Source organism: Chiloscyllium punctatum, chromosome 39, assembly GCF_047496795.1.
Source record: "Chiloscyllium punctatum isolate Juve2018m chromosome 39, sChiPun1.3, whole genome shotgun sequence".
Taxonomy (NCBI): Eukaryota; Metazoa; Chordata; class Chondrichthyes; order Orectolobiformes; family Hemiscylliidae; genus Chiloscyllium; species Chiloscyllium punctatum.
The window spans coordinates 58324499-58344605 of NC_092777.1; the positions used below are offsets into that span (position 1 = coordinate 58324499).

Consider the following 20107-nt stretch of genomic DNA (forward strand, 5'->3'; position numbering starts at 1 on the left):
GGTAACTAGGGATGGGCAATAAATGCTGGTCTATTGACCGACACCCAAATCTCACAAATGAAGTTGAAAACTTGAGTTTTTTCTTTGAATTCAAACTTCATTTGCCATATCCCGTAATATGAGACTGCAGTCTGATGACTAACCCTGTGACAATGACCCTTGAACCCTCATCTCCCCTTAAATTCAGCAAGTTGTTGCTGCTTTTTTTGCTCCGTCGCCGGCGGGACTGCGCATGTGCCAGGCCGGGCCTCTCGCTGGTGCGCGCCGCCCGTTGCCTTGGCAGCCGGGGGTGGCGTGTGGCGGGTGAGGGCGAGTCTGCGCAGTGGCCCTTCTCCGAGCATCACTTGGATACAGTTCGTTCTGAAAGCTTGAGACATTGTAACCTGAGAGAGACAAACATGACCATCAGAAACTTCAATCAAGGGCAACAATACCGGCCTCGAATGGCTTTCCTGCGTAAGGTAAGGGAGCATTTGTATTTTTTTAATTGTATTAATAGCTCTACCAGTCCTGCTCAGCCGCTTCGTATTCAGTGAGACAATGTTGTAAAGCTAAGATCTTGGATCCGTGAAGGAAAAATTGGAGATTGGAGCTTTCCTCCTCTTTGAAGTGCAAATTAATGTTATGAATTTGGGCATATGGGTATAAACGTCTCTCTCCCCCACATACACACATGCCCGTATTATTTAGGGTTTGTTTATTTTTGTTAGCCCAGTTTGCCTACATGAGAATGAGCAACAGATTTCTGTCCTGCACTGGAGCAGTTAGCGGTCTGCATGTATTCAACTCACTGATGCAGAACGCGAACTGTGCGATCTCTGCGCCAGCCTGACATTCACCATCTACTTAATTTTTCGTTTGCCCTGTGAATTTTGTGCTGAAATCATGAGACGTTTCAGAAGATGCATTTTAATTTTTTTTTTGCAAAATGCTTCCCTGCGTCTCTTGCATAGCTCAGTTATCGCCCTTTTAAGACAAACTTAAGTAAAATCATCTTGATGGAACCAATCGACAATTAAAAAAACAAGCAGGCAGAGCATGTTTGGGTCACATCGGGGTTTAAAGCAGTCGGAGATTTGTCGGTCGCTTATCCGCTTTCGTAGAATTAGCTTTACTGAGAGTGACTGGCACATCTCGTACTTAAAACATTCCTCAATCAGACTGTCGAGCTCAGCAGTAGTGAAGTGCCTATGCTAAAACGACAAATTAAGCAAAAACGATCAATATTTAACAGGGGACATTTCCACAAATCTCACTTAAGCATGTACTCTCTCATCCCTTCACCTAATTCCCATTCTTTGTCACAGTCCTCTATTTTCAGCATTTTCCATTTTGCTTCTCTGTGCTCATTAAACAAAATCAGGTTCTGCGGATGCTGGGGATCCCAAATAAAAACAGAACATGTTGCAAAAGCGTCTGTGCAAAAGGGGAACAGAATTAACGTTTCGAGTCCGTTATGAACGGAACGGAGGGGGTTATGAAAAAAAGTCATTATAGACTGGAAACGTTAACTCTGTTTTCTCTCTCTACGGCCAGAGCTGCTGAATTTCTCCAGTACTCCCTGTTTTTATTTTGGTTTACCCTGTCAATTTCATGATTTCTAAATAAGCAGTATTCCGGCAGTCAATTTGTCCGTGAACATTAAGAGTGCAGGCATTAAAACAAGAATTGTTGGAGAAACTATGCGGGTCTGTGGAGAGAAAGCCAGAGTCAACATTTCAGGTCCAGTAACCCATCTTCAATTCTGGACTGGAAATGGTTCACTGGAGGCGATTACATTAAAGTGAGTGCAGGCATTAAAAAAAGACTCTGGCTACTGGGAATGAAATGTTCTTTGCCGTCTCGTTGACCCTGGTGAGCCACGCTTCCCAGTTGTCTCTCTGAGACAGTGCTGCTGGTGATCTGAGCGTGGGCAGTTACATTTCAGTTTTGGGTAGACCCCACCTCGCAGTCCTCGGATTAAATGCAATCTCGCTCATAGATGCCTCTGGAATAGTAAATCAATCGAAGCTGGAAGCGTCATTGAAATGCACACCGTTGGAGAGAGCGATGTTTCGGAGAAATTTGCTGCATTTTCACGTTTGATCAGACTCATACATTTTCCTCCCCCGCATCTCGACGTCAGCTCCAAGCTCAGTTAGTCGTTCTCCCATCTCTGAGTCAGAAAGTTGTGGGTTCAAGTCCCACACAAACATAAAAATCAAAGCTGACACTCCCGGCGGACTGTGTTAAACTCAGGATTAGTGGTGCTGGAAGAGCACAGCAGTTCAGGCAGCATCCAACGGGCTTTTGCCCGAAACGTCGATTTCGCTGCTCGTTGGATGCTGCCTGAACTGCTGTGCTCTTCCAGCACCACTAATCCAGTATTTGCTTTCCAGCATCTGCAGTCATTGTTTTTACCCTGTGTTAAACTCAGACCTGATTTGCTCTCGTAGCTGGGTTCACAGGTCCATTGAGGAGATGTCCCCTCGGTCAGTATCACTGAAAACAGAGTTTCTGGTCATTATCATGTTGTTGTTGGTGGCAGCCTTGCAATGCAAAGGAAATCTACGAAGAGATTTTAAGCAAATTAAGGAGAAAGAGCTGGTCAAAAGTGACACACCCTGGTTCTGAAAGGGAGGAAGAGAAGTCTGAGTTGAGAAAGATATATTGTAACGCATTTCAAAGAGGTTTCAATTTAGAAAATCACTGTCCAGCCCAATTTTGGTACTTGGTTGAATGTTGGCATTTCTGACTACTCAATTAGGAGAAAGTGAGCACTGTAGATGCTGGATTTCTGACTATTCATCCTACTCCAGTTCTGTTTCCATATTCCTGAATTGTCTAGACATGAAGATAGGAGATTTGAACAACAAGTTCATAGATGAGGAGAAAGTGAGCACTGCAGATCAGAATCGAACAGTGTGGTGCTGGAAAAGCACAGCAGGTCAGGCAGCATCCAAGGAGCAGGAGAATCGACATTTCGAGTGTAAGCCCATTCCTGCTTATGCTCGAAACGTCAATTCTCCTAAAGTTCATAGATGACACAGACACTGGTGTCAAAAATAGAAATTGCTGGAAAAGCTCAGAGGGCTGGCATCATCTGTGGAGAGAAATCAGAGTTAATGATTCAGGTCCAGTGACCCTTCCACAGAATACTTTTGGTTTTTACACAAACATTGGTGTAGTGGGTAATAGCGAGCAGGAAACTTGAGACTCCAGGATGATATAGACAGCCTGGTCAGATGAGCAGAACAGTAGAAAATGGAATTTAATTCTGAAAAATGTAAGGTGATTCATTCAGAGAGGACAAACAAGACAACTGAGTACTCAATGAATTGTGGGACCCTGTGAAGTACAGAGAATCAGAGGGATCTTGGTTTGCATGCCCATAGATTCATGAGGGCAACAGGGCAGGTGGATAAGAAGGAATATAGGATATAGCCTTTATTAATCGAGGCATTGAGTCCAAGAGCTAAGAAGTTAAGATGGAGCTGCATAAGACATTAGTTAGGCCACAGCTGGAATTCTGTGTGTGGATCTAGTCACTACTTTATAGGAAGGGTAAGATTTTGCAGGAGAAGGTGTAGAGGAGATTCACCAGGATGTTGCCTGGTCTGGAGTGATTCAGCTATGAAGAGATACTAGATCGATTAGGTTTGCTTTCCTTAGAGCAGAGAAGGCCGAGGGGTACCCGATTGATGTGTACAAAATTGTGAGGGACATAGATAGGCTAAATAGGAAGAAGCAATAATTATTGGCTTATTAGATTTAAGCTAAAGGGAAAGGGGTTAGAGGGGATTTAAGGAAGATGTTTTTCACTCAGAGGTTGGTGAATATCTGTAACTTACTTCTGAAAGGGTGGTAGAGGCAGGAACCATTACAACATTTAAGAAGTATTTAGAAGATTACTTGAATCTCCATAGCATACACAACTATGTGCCAAGTGCTGGAAAATGGGATTAGAATAGATAGGTGTTTGATGACCAGTACAGCCATGATAGGCTGAAGGGCCTCTTTCTGTGCTGAAAGACTCTAAGGCTGCCTGTCTTAAGGAGAATTATTTTCACCTGGAAGGTAGCGGAGTTCTGGAACTCATTGTTAGAGGCAGAAACCTTCATCTCAAAAAACTTGGATATAGACTTGACCTATATAACCTTCAGAGCTACTGATCAAGAGCTGGAAAGCAGAATTAGGCTAGATGTCTCTTGCTTGACATGTACAGATAAGAAAGGGTGAATGATTTGTGTCATGAAATACCTACAAAGCCATTACCTAAACAGGTCAAAGTCAACTAGTTTATGCGCTTTGTTATAAATATGTGGAATAAAACACCTGGGAGGGTCCACAAAAGTACTGTCCAGTCCAAAGGTTTTTATTTAGAATAATGAATACAGCATTCAACCAAAAAATGACAAGGCTTTAAGTCATTTAGAAATAGTAATAGAATCTGGGTTTGGGTTTGGGATTGCTTTCACCTGATGCTGTCCTGGCTTTAAAAATTTAAAACAGTTATAATTTTGCTGTTTTTGAGGTCAATATTAGAAGGAGTCCAGCAAGAGTTTCATGCACTGCTATTATTGTAACATCATTACTAATATTTTTCTTTATTGTGTTTAAAGAGGAGCTGATAAAAACGCAAACGCAGTAGGCATATACTCTTGAAGTGTTTGTGAAGGGAGAATTTTTCTGTATCACGTCCAGATTAATACTGGGATTCCATAGTGGAGATTGCATCATCAGGGTAAAATACTGCTTCAGTTCTTAAAACACATTGAACTTCGAAATAATGATGATCGGAGAGGCTTAGCTGAACTTGTACAAAGAATCCAGAAGGACAACATGCCAACAGCTTAGAGGTTAAGGAAACAACTGCCATGTTGGTCTTTCATGCAAGGGGATTGAAATACAAGGATTAAAAAAAGTCTTGCTTCCAATGTCCAGGGTTTTAGTGAGACCATGCCTGGAATATTGTATTCAATTCTGGTCTCCATATTTAGGGAGGGATATAAGTGAATTGGAATCAGTACAACGAATGTTCATGTGATTTGTCCCCAGGATGAGAAGGTTGTGCTACGATACTGAATAAACTGAGTCTACATAGGAACATAGGAACAGGAGTAGGCCATTCATCCCCTTGAACCTGTTCCACTATTCATTGAAATCTTTGATTTATAGAGTCATAGAGATGTACAGCATGGAAACAGACCCTTTGATCTAACCCGTCCACACCAACCAGATATCCCAACCCAATCTAGTCCGACCTGCCAGCACCCGGCCCATATCCCTCCAAACCCTTCCTATTCATATACCCATCCAAATGGCTCTTAGATGTTGCAATTATCCTCTGGCAGCTCATTCCATACCCGTACCACCCTCTGCGTGCAAAAGTTGCCCCTTAGGCCTCTTTTATATCTTCCCTTCTCACCCTAAACCTATGCTCTCTAGTTCTGGACTTCCTGACCCCAGGGAAAAGACTTTGCCTATTTACCCTATCCATGCCCCTCATGATTTTGTAAACCTCTATAAGGTCACCCCTCAGCCTCAGATGCTCCAGGGAAAACAGCCCCAGCCTGTTCAGCCTCTCCCTAAAGCTCAAATCCTCCAACCCTGGCAACATCCTTGTAAATCTTTTCTGAACCCTTTCAAGTTTCACAACATCTTTCTGATAGGCAGGAGACCAGAATTGCACGCAATATTCCAACAGTGGCCTAACCAATGTCCTGTACAGCCGCAACATGACCTCCCAACTCCTGTACTCAATACTGTGACCAATAAAGGAAAGTATACCAAAAGCCTTCTTCATTATCCTATCTACTTGCGACTCCACTTTCAAGGAGCTATGAACCTGCATTCCAAGGTCTCTTTGTTCAGCAACACTCCCTAGGACCTTACCATTAAGTGCATAAGTCCTGCTCTGATTTGCTTTCCCAAAATGCAGCACCTCGCATTTATCTGAATTAAACTCCATCTGCCATTTCTCAGCCCATTGGCCCATCTGGTCAAGATTCTGTTGTAATGTGAGGTAACCCTCTTCGCTGTCCACTATACCTCCAATTTTGGTGTCATCTGCAAACTTACTAACTGTACCTCTTATGCACGCATTTGATTTATTATTGTCACATGTACCAAGATACAGTGAAAACTATTGTTTTGTGTGCTAACCAGACAAATCATTGCCTTACACAAGTACATCAGGGTAATAGAACAGAATGCAAACATATACTGTTATAGCTACAGAGAAGGTGCAGAGAAAGATCAACTCTAATACATGAGAAGTCTGATAACAGTGGGGAAGAAGCTGTTTCTGTTGATAAATGTCTTCAAACTTTTGTATCTTCCGCCTGATGAAAGAGAGTATAACTGGAGTGGGAGAGATCTGTGATCAGAGTTATATAGTTATACAGCACAGAAACAAACCCCTTTGCCTCGAACTTGTCCATGCTGACTAAGTTTCCCAAACTAAATGAGTCTCATTTACCTGCATTTGGCCCATATCTCTCTAAACCTTCCCTATTCATGTTTCTGTCCAAATATTGTTTAAACATTGTAATTGTACCTGCATCTACCACTGCCTCTGACAGTTGATTTCCACGTATGAACGATCGTCTTTGTGAAAAGGTTACCCATCAGGTCCCATTTCAATTTTTCTCCTCTCACCTTTAAAAATATTTCCCTTATTTTTGAATTCCCCTTCCCTGGGGAAAAGGCCTTAACTAAAATTGAATTCTCCAAATTTTTCAAATCGCTGCATAATGAAAGCGGATATCAATGCTGAAATTCAATATGCCACCTCAAACTTGATGATGATGACAGCATTTGAAGACCAATGTTTCAAACTCAGTATAGACTGTTTCAAACTGGGTTACAGACAATGGTGATAGCTGCACTTTTATATGTGCTTCAAAGATTTGAACTACCCACAGCAGGCTACGACAAAGTAACAGTAGGGATCTTAATACACCACCAATGGTACCGTTGCAAGATCCTCCAAATCCTGTAACAAGAAAGGTGGGCAAACAGGAACATCCTCTTCCAAACCAATATGCTCAACTCTAATCACCAAATCCTGTCTTATATTGGCTGCTTTCTTGAGGCAGTGGGAAGTGTAGATTGAGTCAATGGAAGGAAGGCTGGTTTTCATAATGGACTGGGCTGTGTTCACAACTCTCTGTAATTTCTTGTGAAATTGGGCAGAGCAGTTGACATGCCAAGCTGTGATGCATCTGGATAGTAATCTTTCTATGGCACATTTGTAAAAATTGGTAAGAGTCATTGTGGACAGGCAAAATTTCTTTAGTTTTCTGAGGAAGTAGAGGCACTTTCTTGATCGTAGTGTTGACCTGGATGGAACAGGTTGGATCATTTGTGATATTTACTCCTCGGAATTTGAAGGTCTCAACCACCTCCATCTCAGCACCATTGATACATGCAGGGGCGTCCTCCACTCCAGTTCCTAAAGTCAATGACCAGCTCCTTCATTTTGTTGACATTGAGAGAGAAATTATTGTCTTTACGCCATGCTATTAAGCTGTCTAACATTGCATAAATGCTGCCCCCTCCACAATTCACATCAGCTCTGATGAAGAGTTAGTTAGACTCAAAACATTATTTTGCTCTCTCTCCATGGATGCTATCTGACCCACTGTGATTTTTTTTGTTTTCAGTACAGATTCCAGTATCTGTAGTAATTTGCTCTTTGCTGCATTGAAATCCTACCATCTACCGATCCCCCATTTAGTTTTGCCTGTCAAGTCATTTAGCACTGAAGAATCATAGATTAGTGTAGCACAAAAGGGCACCATTCAGCCTGTCCAGTCCACATTGCCTTCTTTGAATAGCAGTTCAGTTAATCCCATTCTCCCTGCTCTTTCTCCATATCCCTGCAATTTTTCTCCTTAAGTATTTATTCAACTCTCTTTGAAGGGAATGATTGAATTTGTGTTCAACTGGTGATGCATTCAAAATCTTAACCATCCATTGCAAATAAAACTAAATAATCCTTATGACCCCTCTGGGTCTTCTTTCATTCATCTTAAATCTGTGCTTATTAGTTATAGACACATCAGCCACAGGGAACCTCAGGTTCTCTGCATGTATCCTATTTAAATGCTTCATGAAATATTCCCACTGTTAAAAAAAGTGTTCTCCTACTTTTGGTGAGATGTGAGGTAAATTGACATTGCTTCTTGGCGTCCCTCTGATCAATGGGAGGGCAAGGGGGAATTTTGATATTGTGTACTTCGGGTTCATTCAAGCTATACAAAGCTTGATGGATGCTTTCATTTCTCACATTAATGATTTCACGTGCACACTGTTACGGTATTATTACAATAAGTCAGCCAATTGACAATGCAGTACACAATGAAACACTCAAACTCCCTTTACAATTGCATAGATGATGCAGAGCTACCGAGACACGGATGCATGGAGGTGCATTTTAATTTGTGAATACAAAGGAATTGCAGCAAGTTATCAATAGCATTCATTATCATTTTCCTAAAGACCTACGTTAAACATCATAATCCTCAAACATTTGGTTAGCAGCCATCATTTAAGCTTCATACAACTTGCAAATGCTCAATGCAGAATAAAAGCTGATTTCTTTTTGAAAGATACATTCTTCCTGTTCAGATTTGCAAATCTCCGACTCTTTTTAACATTGGAATGTTTTGTGAACAATGATGGAATTACAGGAACGACTGCAGTCAATGATAATTGTTTAAGTCATAGAGTTCTTAGGGAACTTTTGCAAAGTTATACAAATATTTGATAAAAATGGTCCACATCTCCCTTACTAAAACTGCAAAACTGTGCTTTCAAATCCAGCCATCTAATCAGTGTACAGTTTGCAGATGACACCAAAATTGGAGGTGTAGTGGACATCAAAGAAGGTTCCTGAAGAAGGGCTTATGCCCGAAACGTCGATTCTCCTGCACCTTGGATGCTGCCTGACCTGCTGTGTTTTTCCAGCACCACATTTTTCAACTCTGGTCTCCAGCATCTGCAGTCCTCACTTTCTCCCATCAAAGAAGGTTACCTCAGATTACAACGGGATCTTGATCAGATGGACCAATGGGCCGAGGAGTGGCAAATGGAGTTTAATTTAGATGAATGCAAAGTGTTACATTGTGGGAAACCAAATTTTAGCAGGACTTATACACTTAATGGTAAGGTCCTAGGGAGTGTTGCTGAACAAGGAGACCTTGGAGTGCAGGTTCATAGCTCCTTGAAAGTAGAGTCGCAGGTAGATAGGATAGTGAAGAAGGCATTTGGTATGCTTTTCTTTATTGGTCAGAGCATTGAGTACAGGAGTTGGGAGGTCATGTTGTAGCTGTACAGGATCTTGGTTAGAGCACTGTTGGAATATTGTGTGGAATATTGTCTGGTCTCCTTCCTATTGGAAAGATGTTGTGAAACTTGAAAGGGTTCGGAAAAGATTTACAAGGATGTTGCCAGGGTTGGAGGTTTTGAGCTATAGGGAGAGATTGAACAGGCTGGGGCTGTTTTCCCTGGAGCGTCTGAGGCTGAGGGGTGACCTTATAGAGGTTTACAAAATCATGAGGGGCATGGATTGGATAAATAAATAAAGTCTTTTCCCTGGGTTCGGGGAGTCCAGAACTAGAGGGCATAGGTTTAGGGTGAGAGGGAAAAGATATAAAACAGACCTAAGGGGCAACTTTTTCACGGGGAGGGTGGTACGGGTATGGAATGAGCTACCAGAGGAAGTGGTGGAGGCTGGTACAATTGCAACATTTAAAATGCATCTGGATGGGTATTTGAATAGGAAGGATTTGGAGGGATATGGGCCGGGTGCTGGCAGGTGGGACTAGATTGGGTTGGAATATTTCGTCGGCATGGATGGGTTGGACCGAAGAGTCTGTTTCCGTGCTATACATCTCTATGACTCTATGACTCTAATTACAGATCTTCATCGAGGAGATGGAGCATGTGTGTTGAAGAGACATTAAAACAATTTTTTGTAATGTTTGTTTTTGTGAATTACAGTTCTCTTTTTAAGAAAATAGGCAACAACAGAAATTTTCTGACATTAGACAAAACAAACTGGCAAATGACAAAAAAAACTTGTCATTGCGTTTTCTATGAATCTAAGTGAAAAATGCAGCAGATAAGACCATAAAGTAAAGGAGCAGATTTAGGCCATTCAGCCCATCAAGTCATTCTGCCATTCAATGATATCATAGCTTATCTGGTAAACTGTAACTTCACTTTCCTGCTCTTTCCCCAGAACCCTCAATTAGTGCATTATGTGGATGCTGATGAACAAAATATTCTATCCAACTCAGGCCAGCTCTGCATGTCATCAGCTCTGTAAAGTAGCTATTACTCAGAAGAATGTATTATTCAATTCTTAGTCTACACCCAGGTTCCAGACTCATTCATAATAGCAAGAACAACATTTGGGTTCAAAAGAACATTTGTTTCTAAATATAATCTAGCGCAGCTTCAAACACTGTAATTAAGCTTTTAAAGCTGTCAGTCTTGGAACAACCCAAATTCATTCAGTTTTTAGACTTCCCTGATCTCCACATGAGTCTGTGACTGACTTTTCTTTCCAAATTAATCAGCTTTGAATCAGTTTTAAAGGGGGACATGACTGTGGTGGCAGCCAGAAGATATTGAAGTTCTGTTTGTAAAGATCATTTACCCGCAGACAGCTTGTCCTATAAACTGTTCAAGACAGATGAGTCTGTTCATGTCTTGTAGCTCCTGGGTACAAAGGATTGCACTAGCCCAGCATACGGAAGGAGCTCAGAAAGATGGAATCACCTAGAAACAGGTTGCCCAATTTTCTTACTGTTGGGTTAAATGACTATTAGCAGGTAGATATTTAAAATATTCAGGTGTGCATGGTGAATTGGAAGGGGGAGAGTTATTGGGAGATTTGTTTTTACAGTCGAATAGGTTATTACGGATTTGAAGAGATGAAAGAGACGAGGCTGGTTTGTGATGCAGAGTGACACCAGCAGCTTGGGTTCAATTCCTCTGCCCACTCAGGTTACCAAGAAGGACTATCCTTCTTAACCTCTCCCCTTGTCCTAGGTTAAACCACCACCAGTCTCCCCCCTCCACCCCCCCATCTCTACTGAGATATAGCAGCCCTATGGTCTGGTACAATGACAGCAATTTTACCTTTCCTTACAACCTGGGAAGTACTGTCTAAAATGGAGGAGGAGCAGATAATTAATTTCCAAAGTTAAATGAACAATACTTGAAAGGAAAGTATTTGTAAGAAACAGCATTGAAGTTAGAATAATTAGTTATCTTTTTCAAAGAGCCAGCAGGTGAACAACAGTTTCCTTCTCTGCTAATAGTCTATGAGGTGGCTTCACTCTGCAGCTGAATGTAGTGTGTACCCGAGAGTGACCGTCTCACTCTGCCTTCAAACAACACAAGTTATACTGGCACCAATTGAGATTTTAGATTGTATTGATGCAAGTTAACTGCAATTTAACAATACAGCTAACTGACAGTCCTTCGAGATTAGTTAGCAATATGGGACTTAATGGAACTGGCTGTTCTGCTCAGATTGAGCTTGTGTCAAAAAGACTTCCTACATTTGGCTGTCTCGGTCCTGAGGGTAGAGCACCTGGGCAATGTACATCCATCAAGATTATATCCATCAATAATCCATGATGGACAGAACATCAATATGGTTCCCTTGCACTTTAAAGAAGATACGTTGAAGCAGTGATAAGTCTTGGGCTCCACCATTCAGTTATATCAATTCTACTTCTCTGACTTATTCTCTTATCGTTTGTTTTCTTTCATCCCCAAAATTCTGCCAATTTCAGTTTTGAACATACTCAACCACTTAACATTCGTACTTTTCTGAGGTAGGAGATTGACATCTTCTGAGTGAAGAGATTTCTCCTTATTGAAGTTTTAAAGGGCTGACCCCTTACCCTGAAGCTATAACCCCTGAGGTTTCTACTCCAACCCATCTTTTATTCTGCTTTCTTTGAGCTGAGGCAATCAATTCTTTTTAATTTATCATAAAAAGTGTATATACTGTATCTAAATATGTACACACACACACACACACACACACACACACAGTCACTAGAGCAGTTCGGTTTTGCACAGTACCATATGAAGAAAACAAACAAACATTGGAGTTTGACTCTGCCCAAAAAACAAACCAAAGACATCTCTTACTTGAACCAGACTATATTTACATACATTTGGGGCACCAGGAATGCCCGATACCTGGACCCCAGTTTAATTTGGCAGAAAGACCTCAAACAATGGTTTTTCCCCACTGCACCTTAGTGGCATCTGCCCCAAGATTTAGTGCATCCCTCAGCATGTAGTCCTGGACCATGGAATGTGCTAGTCTGCGACACTCGGTCAGGGTCAACTCCTTGCTCTGGAAAACCAACAAGTTTCAGTAGACCAAAGAGTGTGTTTAGGTTAAGGATCAGCACAATCTATCCCAAACTAAAGAGAAACCCTTTCCCCCATTATCCTTTCTAATGTGATAGATATTTGACCGAGTTTGCATTGGTGTAGAACCAAAAACCAAACCTTAATATTAGTATTCTGTATATCTATTCACTTACTGGAAACAATTTTAATAAAAGAACAAAAACTCCAGTGATGAAACCCCTCCATCATCGTAAGATGCATTCTATGTTTAATTATATTGAATATATCTCAGCTGTTTCTTAACCTAGTTGGAACAGTGTTCTGTATTCAGCTAAACAGGCCACTTGGCAATTAGTTTTTCTTTTCATTCCTAGAATAATTAGGAAATGTGACACACAGGAACTTCCAGCCTGTAATTGCAATGTTCCTCCCTTCCATGTGGGATTATTCTCATTTAGTTAATGATGCTGCTGTCTGTAAGATTTGGTCTACGCAGGAAGCTCATCTCATCTTAAACTCTTGGGGCAAAGTATGTGATGACAAGCCAAGTTCACGTCTGACCAGCAAGGTAGAAACCAGCTGAGAAATACCAAAAATAGTTTTAGTTCTGAACAGCAATTTATGCAATGCCACAGCAAGCTATGATGTTTTCTTGTTTTTTTTATTTGTTATTTCCCCATGGAGAACAATTAATATCAATGTTTTCACTGCCTAATACCAATAGCCAATAAATATAGTCAGCTTTTAAGCCCTTTGAGCCAGTTTGGATTTCTGTTAGATTGTGGGTAATCGGTATCAACTCCATTTCCCTAACCTTCAAATACCCTTCATTAACCAACATCTATCTATTTCAACAGCTTGTTAAGGGCTTTTAGGGTTATCGCCCTTTATTCTGGTCTCTGCAAACAGAGAAAAGAAATAGGTTAGATAAAAATAAACTATCAGCCATAATGCTAACACTGACTACTGATACTTATTTAACAGCTTAAATACAATGAAACGTTCCTAGATGTTTTACAGTAACCATGAATGTCCAATCTCCTCAACTTTACCCCTAGCCTGAAGTGCATTGACCCTCAAATTAAACCCATCAGCAGTTGTCTCTCTCTCTCTCTATAAATGAGAGAGGACTCTAATGGTCCTCTGTGACTTCAGTGACTTTTACTTGTTTAAAACAAGATACCAAGCTAGTTGTAGTGATTGTAACAAGGTCAGCCAGGTGGACCTCATAGAATGTGAGTTCCCTGATTGGGACTGTTAACTTGGTTCAATCAGGGAGCCCTGGCTGACAGATATATACAAGAGTATCGGGGGTCTGATCACTCTAGGAGCCAGCTCTGTGCTAGCTGGGTCAGTGTCATGTACGATGCAGGTGTACATAAAGGGTGACTTGGTGACAGATTACTGACTTCATGGAGTTATTTCATCAATCTGCAGCAGATAGTAGATCAGATGAACAAAGGGGTGATCACCTTTTAGTGGGTGTGGTTATCCTCTCAGTGTACATTGTTATGAAGATGTGGGTGTACTATCCCTTTAAGAGAGTTAATAGCTAGCAGAACTACCTGACAGCACCAAGTGTTCTGAATAAGGTAACAGTATCACACTTGGTCGAAAGCTAGATTAGTTGGCTTGCCTGGAAATGACAAAACAGATTCGAATGAGGCCAATCAATTTAAATTATACCCCAAAAAATACCAAACTCCAATCAAGTTTGAATTGAGTAAATTGACAATCTTAAAAGCCAATGACACAATCTGATGCTTTGGGGGTATAAAACTGGGGAAGACTGGAGGGAGGACTGCCAAGCCAACGACATCTGCAGACAGCCTGGAGATTTGCTGTCTTAAAGGTACCTTTATCTATCCGTGACCTGTGAAGAATAATCCCTAAGAAGAAGAAAAGAAGACACAGGAAGATCTAAATAGAAGATTCAACAGCTGGCTGGTTTTGAAAACATTAATTTTTGGTAAATCTTAATTGGGGGATGTTTATCAGACTTGTATGATATAAGGGAAGGTAAAAGATAGTTTAGAGGAAGGAGTTGTAAATAGTTGTTAGTTAATTATTCTCTGTTATACTTTAAGAAATAAAGTTGTTAATTTGTACTTTAAATAGTTCTTGGCCTCTTGAATTTTCACAGATTATTGCACGGGATAAATCTTTTCTGTGTTGCTGGTTTAAATTAAGCAAGAGGATTTATCCTATAACAGTTTGGGGGCTCGTCATCCGGGATTTGAAATGGTTTAGACAGATTTGAATACATTTGGGAATATGAAAAGTTCCAGCAGATTTAAACACTTGCAGTTAGTGTTCTAGATCTTTAAATAAAACAGAGGTGAGACAATTTGTTTAATTTCAGTGACTTGTGGTTGATTAGATTAAAAATGAGAGAAAGGCCCTTAAAATTGCTAAATTTCTGGGATTTGAAGATGATTCTCAAATTTGCCAATAAAGTTTAGAAGGGAAGAAAAAAGCCATGCTTTTAGAATTGGAAAATAAATTAGATTTGGGGTTGATGAAGGACAAAAGTAAAGCTGAAATTGTAAGGAAATTACTCAAAGATTTAAATGTGTCAGAGGAACAGAGTCTAGATTAGAGTGATGCTGCACAGCAGGTCAGGCAGCATCCAAGGAGCAGGAAAATCAACGTTCGGGCAAAAGCCCTTCATCCCGATGGGTGAAAGTGAGGGCTGCAGATGCTGGAGATCAGAGTCTAGATTAGTGTGGTGCTGGAAAAGCACAGCAGGAAGGCAGCGTCCAAGGAGCAGGAAAATCGACGTTTTGGGCAAAAGCCCTTCATCAGGATGAAACAGCGAAGTGCAGAGGAGGTAGAAAAAACTTAAATTACAATTGAAAATGGAGTTAGAATTTAAACAAAGAGAAAGGGAAGTAAAAGAGAGAGAGAGAAGTTCTTCTCATATTTTCCCAGACTGCGTGGTAACCAGATCCCACAATAATAAGTCACAGCATGATGTGAAAAGTAAAGAGAAAGATGAACAAGTTGAGGTTCAGGTTAACAGATACCCTGATTGACATAATGGTGCAGAAAAAACCTGTACAGGCAGAGGGTCAGACAGAAGTGTTTACTCCTGCAAGACAAGATGATAAAAGATACATATGTAGATACGTACTCCGAAAAGGAGTCAGAGAATATTCCAGAGCGGCACGGTGGCACAGTGGTTAGCACTGCTGCCTCACAGCACCAGAGACCCAGGTTCAATTCCTGCCTCAGGCGACTGACTGTGTGGAGTTTGCACGTACTCCCTGTGTCTGTGTGGGTTTCCTCCGGGTGCTCCGGTTTCCTCCCACAGTCCAAAGATGTGCCGGCCAGGTGAATTGGCCATGCTAAATTGCCCGTAGTGTTAGGTAAGGGGCAGATGTAGATGTAGGGGTATGGGTGGGTTACGCTTCGGCGGGGCGGTGTGGACTTGTTGGGCCGAAGGGCCTGTTTCCACACTGTAAGTAATCTAATCTAATCTAAAGCGTATTATCTGAAAGATACAATCCTAACATGGATATGGAGATCAAGGCAGGTTAGTGCAGAGAAAAAATGGGCCAAAAAGTGCAACAGATTGTGTTGCCAGTATCATACAGACATGTGTTATTATGGGTAGCACGTGAACTACCTGTTGGAGGTCACCTAGGCATACAAAAGACTTAGGCTAAGGTACAAAAACATTTTTACTGGCCTGGAATGCACAAGGACGCGGTCACCTTTTGCAGCACGTGTCATACATGCCAGATGGTAGGTAACCCACAGGAGATAATAAAACCAGCACCTTTGTTGCCAATTCCCACGTTCAAAGAACATTTCATGCAGATTATAATTGCTTGTGTAGGTCCCCTCCTGAGAACTAAAAGTGGGAACCAGTACTTGTTAACCACATTAGATGTGTCTACCAGATTTCCGGAGGCAATTCCATTACGGAGTATCAAGGCAAAAAAAGTTGTAGAGGAGTTAGTAGCTTTCTTCACACAGTATGGGCTCCCCAGAGAGATTCAGTTGGACCAAGGGTCAAATTTTATTGCTAGGCTGTTTAAGGAGGTTACAGATAGTTTAGGTATACAATACTTTAAATCCTGTGTGTATCATCCTAACTCCCAGGGAGCTTTAACAAGGTGGCATAAGATCTTGAAGAGCATGTTGAGAGCATACTGTCAGGACTATCCGAATGATTGGGATAAAGGTATTCCATTCGTATTGTTTGCCATGAGAGATGCCCCTAATGAATCAACTCAATTCACTCCCTTCAAGTTAATATTCGGTCATTAAGTAAGAGGCTCTTTGAAATTATTTGAAGAAAAATTGTCAGGACTAAAGTTGGAGATCTCACACTTTGATTATGTATCGGAGGTGACGGAGAGATTAAGTCAAGTAGGTGAGTTAGCTAAACAGCACCTAAAGAGGGCACAAAATAGAATGAAACAGGTAGCAGATAAAAACTCTGAGACTTGGACGTTTCCGCAAGGGAATGACGTGTTAGTCCTGTTACCAGTGATAGGAGATCCCTTCAAAGCCAGGTTTAGTGGTTCCTATCAAATTGAGAAAAAGTTGAGTCAGGTGAACTACCTAGTAAAAATGTCAGATACAAAAAAAAATGTATCGGATATGTCATGTGAACATATTGAAACCGTATTATACTAGAGAGAAAGAACTGGAGAAATGGGTGTTAGTTACTGTCCCGCAGAGTGAGGAATCAAATCCAGATGATGTGGATTTTGATTTGTCTCAAAATAGATTAAAAAATGAAGAAGTGTTTGAGGACTGGGATAGGTTAGTAAGCTATCTGTCTCAGGAGCATAGAACACAATTGAAAGATTTGATACTGTAGTACAAGGACATATGTGAGAATCAGATGGGGATGACTAATGCTATTGTACATGAAGTAGATGTAGGGAATACTGCTCTGATAAAACAACACGCCTATCGGCTTAATCCTTTCAAAACCAGAGAGGTCCAGATGGAGGTGGAGGCCATGCTCGACAAGGTCCAAGCCAGAGTAAGTGGAGTTCGCCGATCATCTTAGTACCCAAACCAGTTGGGACTCAAGGATTCTGCGTGGATTATTGGAACGTCAATATCGTTACAAAATCGGACTCATACCCAATTCCTAGATTGGAGTACTGTATTGAGAAAGTCGGACAAGCCAGTTACATCACCAAGTTGGACTTAATGTGTGGTTACTGGCAGGTACCTTTATCAGACACAGGAATAGAAATTTCTGTGTTTGTAACCCTAAACGGGCTACATCAGTTTAAAGTGATGCCCTTTGGAATGAAGAACACACCTGCCATATTCCACAGACTCATGAACAGAGTTGTGGCTGGGTTAACAAACTGTGCAGACTATTTGGATGACGTAGTGATCTTTAGTCAGTCCTGGAAAGATCACATGGTACAATTGGCAGAGCTCTTTGAATGACTACAAGAAGAAAAACTGGTGATAAACTTAAATAAAACTGAATTTTCAAAAGCAGAGGTGATGTTCTTGGGACATAACATCGGTCACGGAAGGTTGACTCCACAGAACGCAAAGACAAAGGCCATCGAGGAACTTCCACAACCAACTTTGAAGAAAGAGGTGCTTCAATTCTTTGGACTCAGCGGATTCTATCAGAAGTTTGTTCCAAACTTCAGCAGTGTAGTGGCACTGTTAACTGATTTGCTGAAGAAGAACACAAAGTTTCAGTGGATAGAACCATACCAGGAGGCATTCGAACGTTTGAAAGCCATATTAACCACCAAACCAGCTTTAGCTACATCAAATGTTTCAAAACCTTTTAAAGTTGCCATTGATGTGACATTGGAGTTGGAGCTGTGCTACTATATTAAGATGAGGATGGCATTGAACTGCCAGTTGGTTACTTTTCGAAGAAGATCAACATCCACCAAAGGAAATACTCCACGATCGATAAAGAACTATTGAGTTTGGTATTGGCCTTACAACATTTTAATGTGTATGTCATGAACAATGTGTCAGAGATAGTTGTGTACACGGATCACAATCTGCTTACATTCTTAGAACACTTTAAAGACAAAAATGTGAGACTATTTTGTTGGAGTCTTATGTTACAGACTTTTAATTTAAAAATCATTCATATTGCAAGTCATAAGAATGTAATTGCAGATGCGTTACCATGGATTTAACTGATGAAGTTTAGATGAAATTTGTTTTTAATGTTATACACATACATACAGTTGTATGGGAAGAAGTTAATGTGGACTTAGATTAAAGTTATCTGTATGTTTGGGTAATGTGTTTAAAGAATAGAGAAAAATAAGAAGCCATTATGATGGTTCAAGTTTTATTAAGGGGAAGGTGTTATGAAGGTATGGGGGTGTACTCTACCTTTAAGAGAGCTAAAGTCAACAGAACTACCTGACGGCATCAAGTGTTCTGAATAAGGTAACAATATAACATTAGTTACATAAATTAGTTGGCTTGCCTGGTAACGACAAATCAGATTCAAATTAGGCCAATCAATTTAAATTATACCCCAAAAAATACCAAATTCCAATCCAGTTTGAATTTAGTATATTGACAACCGTAAAAGCCAATGACACAAGGTAATGCTTTGGGGGTATAAATCCAGGGAAAATTGAAAATTTGGGGGGAGAACTGCCAAGCCAATGACATCTGCAAACTGCCTGGAGATTAGCTCTCTTAAAGGTACCTTTTTATATCTGTGACCTATGAAGCATAATCCCTAAGAAGAAGAAAAGAAAACACAGGAAGATCCAAACAAAGGATTCGACAGCTGTTGGTTTCGAAAACTTGGAATTTTGGTAAATCTTAATTGGGGGTGGAGGTTTTATTGGACTTGTATCATAGAAGGGTGTGTAAAAGATAGGTTAGAGGAAGGAGATGCAAATAGTTGTTAGTTAATTATTCTCTGTTATACTTTAAGAAATAAAGTTGTTAATTTGTACTTTAAATAGTTCTTGGCCTCTCGAACTTTCAGATTACTGCACGGGATAAATCTTTTCTGTGTTGCTGGTTTAAATTAAACAGGAGGGTTTACCCCATGTCATAACAACCAGCCTCTGTATTATAGGATGAACTCAGTCTTGGTAGGTTAAGCATCTGTCTTATATCACATGTTCCCAACCAAAACCACACACCCCCAGGCATTTAATGTGCAGCCTTTAGTCTTTGTTTGTGCTGACGAAGGTACCAATTCAGACAAGAATGCAAGTTCTTCAACTGTTTCACAGCCAATTTGTCAAATGCTTAGTAAATGAACCAACATGCATTTATGTTGACCAATCCCTTATGTGTTTAATGCCATGTCATTTATCAGCACGAGAAGAAGATAAATGTAACAGCAATCTCCTTACAAACCTCAGTTTGATTACTTCTTAATCCTCTACATTCAAGGGAGCACAAGTCTAATGATCAGAAAGTCAGAGGTGAATAGTCAATCTGAGATATGATTGACTAGCTCTTTGGGTAAGTTACTATGATCACAGTATTGGGTGGCTTAGTGGTTAGTGCCACTGTCTTGCAGCACCCGGGACTTGTGTTCAATTCCCCCCTTGGGTGACTTTGTATGTATACATTCTCCCTTTGTCTGTCTGGGTTTCTTCTGAGTGCTCTGGTTTCCTCCCAGAGTCCAAAGATTGGGTGGATTGGCCATGCTAAATTGCCCGTAGTGTCCAGGGATGTGCAGGCTATGGGGATTAGCCATGGGAAATGCAGGGATAGGATAAGAGGTGAGTCTGGTTATGATGCTCTT

At 40.8% G+C, this 20107-nt stretch overlaps 1 protein-coding gene across 1 annotated transcript in view; it reads left to right on the forward strand.

The window, feature by feature from the left end:
* The first annotated feature begins 311 nt into the window (after nucleotides 1–311).
* Nucleotides 312–20107, forward strand: part of rgs9b (regulator of G protein signaling 9b) — an 89723-nt gene continuing 69927 nt past the window's right edge. The window contains exon 1 of the mRNA XM_072558815.1: nucleotides 312–461. Within this exon, the coding sequence (XP_072414916.1) occupies nucleotides 399–461 (63 nt within the window). The 5' untranslated portion in view covers nucleotides 312–398. The remainder of the gene's footprint in view (nucleotides 462–20107) is intronic.